This window comes from Otolemur garnettii, unplaced genomic scaffold (genome assembly GCF_000181295.1).
Source record: "Otolemur garnettii isolate 467f Iridium unplaced genomic scaffold, OtoGar3 scaffold00137, whole genome shotgun sequence".
NCBI lineage: Eukaryota > Metazoa > Chordata > Mammalia > Primates > Galagidae > Otolemur > Otolemur garnettii.
In genome coordinates, this window is record NW_003852532.1 from 1,358,571 (window position 1) to 1,364,602 (window position 6,032).

At 37.0% G+C, this 6,032-nt stretch overlaps 1 protein-coding gene across 1 annotated transcript in view; it reads right to left on the reverse strand.

Moving 5' to 3' along the window:
- The window catches only part of UNC5C (unc-5 netrin receptor C), a 393,520-nt gene that overhangs the window by 63,196 nt on the left and 324,292 nt on the right, over positions 1–6,032 (reverse strand). Inside the window, 2 exon segments of the mRNA XM_012810558.2 lie at positions 2,495–2,659; positions 4,885–5,052. Of these exon segments, the coding sequence (XP_012666012.1) occupies positions 2,495–2,659; positions 4,885–5,052 (333 nt within the window).

The window sequence follows — 6,032 nt, forward strand, 5'->3', positions numbered from 1 at the left end:
CCATATAATCTAGGTAACTCAGACTCCTACACACCCATGAACTGAATTTTTCCTACTGTATACTTACTTTCATTTCAGAATTGTATACAATTTTGAATTGGTTCAGAGGTTGTAGTTCCAGTCTGGTTCAAGGGTAAGTGGGCTAGCTTTATTTTGAGATAATGTTGCAATATTGCCAAAGGAGGATTTATTAATGCTAATAAATTCAAGACACTAATTCTCCCTAAACAAAATAAATATTAAGCGATAATTCCTAATTATTGATTGTAACTTTCCAGCTGTTTTTTCTACCCTCATTCTTTTCCTTAGTACAGAACTCGTCCCTTTTTACAAGCTTCAAAGTTTCATTAAGAAAGCCTTTCATTTTCCAGAATGAGGGCCAGTGCTGTATTATTTCTCTGAATGACTCTGGCAGTAATACTATGCTAGAAACACCAAACTTACTGGTAAACAGAAACTATAGTCCTCACCATAAAATACTACAATTACACAGTGCACAGTGTCTCTGTGGTTTTTATCACGGAAGAAATCAATAGTAGTATAGACTACAATTCTCGGCTGGACTACAGGAGATATAGGAGGGCAGATGAAAGAGTTTATTGACTTCGTGGGGGTTGTTACTCTAGCAAATCAGAGCTGCAGAAAGACACAGCTTTTTAACTGAATGATTTTAACCCAAACACCCAAATATTTCAGTCTAATAAGAGACCTGATAAGAAATAAATATAAACACACACATGTTAAGAAAACCCCTGTGTAGCCCCCTTCCTTTTCCCTATTTATGCCTGTACTTCAGACCATGATTATTGACAAATATCCAGTCATAAGAAATAATTCTCCTAATGCTGTAAAAAATGATCTAGATGCTATGGGGTGGGTATGTCATGAAAGTCTTACTCTGAATAGTTCACGCTTGGATTTGATCAATGTAATAATTTGTTTGTTATTTTATATACCTAATAAAAGGTCCAATGTTCCATATTGTAGCATTGTATTCCTTGTTAAATAGCTTGCTTTGAGGATGTTTAAATAGATACAGAAGTAGTAGGTATTAAAAAAGCAGTCAAAATGGAAATAATATATTGAGAGTGGGAGAAAGTGAAAGAGAGCTAACCTCCAAATATTGCTACTTTTCAATCACATGAATTAGTTTTGTTTGACATAAAAGAAGAATACTAAATGATGAAAATCTGACAAAGAATAGCTGGTACATGGTAGTACTACTTTAATTCTCAACTCAGACTAATGCCTAGGGGAACAAACCCTGTATCTCTGGATGAATGGTCAGTAAGACAGCTTTTCATTGTTGTATTTATGACACAACTTAGCAAGACGCACATTAGCAGCCTAAATCAGAATCAGAACTGGCTTTGTGTATTCAGAGGCAGCCTGTTCTCAAAGAATGCAATGTACCCTGAACATAAAAAATGAAAGACCTGCTGGATTTTTATTCTGTGGGAGCAATATAACGATTCATTTATATTTTAATTAAGATTTCTTCTTAAAGGTCCCTTTATGAATATATTCTGAGAGGAAAATAGAATTTCATAAATGTGACAATATTTTATTCTTAGATGACAAATATCTCGGGCTGCTTGTCTTCTGCAAGCAATTTGCAATGTGTTCTGAGAAATGCCAACATGTGGCCACCATTAGTTCTGATCCAAAGACAGCACATTCGTTGATATGTCTGAATAGAACAATTCTTTAGTACCTTAATTCATGATCATGAAAAGAGATGTGAAAATAGGGACATCTCAGGTCTTCTTAACAAAAGGGGAAGAGTTTGTATGTATGGAAGGCAAACTACTATCTCATAATAAAAATCTAAGAAACAAGACTTCACGAATACAGAATATTTAGCTTAGAGGACTCATTATACTCCTGAGCCAATCTTCTGTACTCATTCTAAAAGTTTATGTTTTATTAACAATATTTTCTTGGAATAAACTAAGTCATACACACAGTATAATTTCTGGCATAAATCCAGAATTTCCAAGGGCTTATGAGGATGTTCGTACTGAACATATCTTGCAAATTGGTGCTACCTGCAGAAATGATTACCATCTTTATCCATACTTCACATTCCATGGACATTGGTTCAGTACCTGTCATGAATTATGAATAAGTAACTCATTTTTTGGAAGTCATATTTTGAATCTTTAAGAAGTCAAGGGTGCCCATTTCTGGACTCTGATAAAAATGAGTAATGGTTCCCTTGTCTGGAAAGAATGGCAGCCCCTCCATGGAAACCACTAACTTACCTTTTGCTCGTGGGAAAGCAATACTATCACTTGTTAAATGGACACAGTTTTTATTCGTTCTGGTTCCTGGATGTTTACCTTTTTTCATTTTAGAGACAGAGTTAGGGTATTTCTAAATTGCATTTTTTGTTGTTCAAAGAATCCTGCATTTCTAGCATTTCCTTCAAAGAAATCCAAATGGTTCACCCTGAGGTCCTGACAGTGTCTGTGGTTTGCCCCAATGGACTTACTCTGCATGCAAAGCCCATCAGTGCAGTTCTTAGATTGCAAGACGAGGCCATCACAGTCCTTGCCTCCGTTCTTGGGTGCTGGTGCTGTGCACTCTCTCCTGCGCCAGTGGGTGCACTCGGTCCCGCAAGTAGACCACTTGCTCCATGAGGTCCACCTGCCATCCACTGCCATGAAACAAATGCAGCAGCAGGTCAGAGGGAGAAGCAGCTACTGGAGGGGTAAAGGAAGCACAGCACAACCAGCACAGCACATAGCAAGGCAAGAAATTGGGAGACAATGCCCCACCAAGAAGCAGGCATTCATTTACTTGTCGGGAAGTGGAGCATGCTCTAAATCATTTGGGTTCTGTGGACTTTTCTTACAGGGTATGTGACTGTCTCCTCACTGATCAAGCCAAGTGAACCTTAGTGGGACTCACAGAAACTAAAATCAACACCAAGAGCTACATAAAAGTAGGTCATGGCAGTGCCCTTTTTTCTATTCACAGGGAAGCTTCTGGAGCTTCTGGATTTTGCACTGAAAATTAGGGGTCCACTTTCCGGATTGATGCTTCCTTCATTCATAGAGTCACATAGCACGAAAGGGAACTTGTGTGGGAATTGAGAGAAAAGGGGGGTACAGGGGGGAGACATGCATCCCCCCGGCCGTCCAATTGATCGAACATTTATGCTTTACATATGTTTCATTTTCCTGTTGTCATCCAGCCTTCTGCAATGCCTTCTTCAAAAACCTACATCACTGTTTGACAATGAGTCCATTTCTACTTTTATTTTAAAAATAATATTTAAGAAAATCCCTATTTTTTGTTGTGATTCAGTCATTTAGGATTGACTTACTTTCTTCCTAAATTTGGTAGCTGGCTTGTCAGTGATTTCAGTGGTCATGAGCTCAGATAATCTCTATTTTAAAACCACATGACTGAAATCACAGCTTGAAAAAACTGTACAGTAAATTTCAGTCATCCTTCAGTACCATATATTGACCACTCAACCTTTTTTTTAAATCTAAATAGAAATAATGTCAATTTTAATAGTCTGCATGGTTTGCAAAATCTATAGGATTTCATATTCAAATTATTGTGTAAAGGTATCATGTACAATCCACATATGGATATAAACATGCCTGCCTGATGAAATGATGAAAACATTAATATTTCAATCACACAGAGTTGGCTGTACATGCAACTCCCAACCACTCGGAGCAAAGCCATTTGCTTTGGTTTAGACCATCCCAGTGTGCGAAGTACTGACAGACACACACACAAGCACACACATTTCTATTTCAACTCAAATTGATCAGTGAATTTCTTATTATGAGTGTCAGCACCTAGGTAAAATATAGGAGGGTACAAAACAAAATCTGATATTCTAAGCCTAGCTAAGTGGAAAGATTTGTTCCATAAATAAAAGCTCGCAAAGCATTCAGTGTGAAAGACCGTTTTGATACTTGGAAATCAACACTTGGGAATGTAAAATGTGGATTCTTTTTCCCTCTCCAGTTCATTTATCCAGCCTTTCCCTAAGAAAGGTTCTATTAAAGAATAAACACGACAAAATTAGGCAAAAGAAGGAGAAGTAATCCGGCTGTGTATTTATACAATGAAACTGATAACACAAAAGGTACCCCAATGAGTACACTATATTATTTCAAAATAATTTTAGTTTGACTTGGGACTATATTATATACCTAGGCATTTTAATAGGTTTTGGTTTTGGCAAATATTATCTTCAATTTACCTAAGGGTAAGAGAGCTGTGGAAATGTGAGATAGAGCAGAAAGATACTAAGAGGCAGAGAGATGCAATCTCGCTGTAGATACCACCCACTGCCAAGAACTCACAAAATAGATGACCGACACAGATAATAAAGAGCTAACTGCGTTGTATTTCAAAACCCATTGCCCTGTGTGTCCCAAACAAAGCTTTACCTTCCTTTTAATTCATTCCAAATGTTTCAGTTTCCCTTGAGTAGAAACTGACACCCAAAATCAAATGCATATTTCAGTCTAAAACATTTTCCAAATTTCAATTTCAATTAATTTCCATGGTTATCTGAAGATCAAGCATTGTTATTCTTAAGCTATGTGGCTTTCAACCTGTTCAAATCCCTTGGATTATAGAACCTACAAGCTTGGCTTCATCGGTTTTGTTAAATAATATAGAATTATGTTCAAGAGTGTTTAATATCCTGTTTTGAACTATTTTGCATGTGTGGGTAACAAAGTTCAGTACCCTTTGGGAGGAAAATACTTGATTTCCCAGCAATGTAGAATAGATTTAAATAATGTTTATCACCCATTTAAATCAATAATAAGGCCTCTGTATCTTTTCTGTAAAATACATTTCTAGAAAGGTAAGAGACACTTGGATGGAGAGGACTGGTTTACTCACCTGGGCATAACGTAGTACAGGCTATTTTCTGCACACTCTGCCCTTCACAGAAGGCACCGCCATTGAGAGGTGCTGGGTTGGTACAGGTCCTTGTCCGTTTCTGAAACCCTCGTCCACAGCGGCTATTACACACAGACCACTCTGTCCAGGTGGACCAGCCACCATTTACTGCAATGAGACAAACGATAAAAAAGTGGATTGAACACGTGTGCATGCACACAGAGATACACAAACCACACATAACACCTAACCAGAAGGCATCTCCCACATGACCATAAAAATCCCTGAAAATTTCAAAATTAGAAGAGACTGCAGACATCATTTCCCCTAGTTTTACTGTACAGCTGAATAGTCTAAACACAATGATAAAATGATTTACAAAGATTTACTCATAACAGGAAAGTAAACGGGACTATGTTCTCTTTTCCTGGTCCAGTGTTCCTTTAAAAAACACCTCTCTTTACCTAGTCAAGTACCAAAAATTACTTTTGACAGCTTATCTCAAATAATAAATGTTTACATCCTTATGCCAAGGGTGCAACTGGAGCTGTAGCATGGGAATGGAATAAAATCATTTAGCCTTTCAAAAAAACAGATGATGGATTATTTTTCTTTGGCATATGCAAACTTTACAACCCTTTAAGGGTTTTTAGTCAGTTTTGCAACCAGTGAAACTGGTTAAAAAAATAAAATCTTAAATAATAACAGTGGAGTTATAAACAAATGAACTGGCTATGTGATTGAATTGGCCTTTAGTTCATGTCACTGAAGTGGGTACCTATTTCATGGATAAAGACTAATTGTCATGTTTGACGGAGCTGTCAGGAAAAGTGTGATAGCAAAACCTGCACTCGACCACTGTACACACTATTCACCTCTGCAGATCTCTCCCTACAAAATACAGATTACTTAGTAGTTCAATAATAGGCTATGCAACTATTAGATCACATTTAAGCAATTCTAACAAAAGAAAATACCTGATAGTAAAAGATATTAAAAAAGGGTGTTAGCCATTCAACTAACACAGATACCGCAAATGTATACCATTTGCTCCACCTTTTGTTTTTTGGATACCTATCCAATAGGGAATAGTCATGAATATGTTAAATTCACAGACACAGAAAAGGCATGTTTCATTGGAGAGTTTT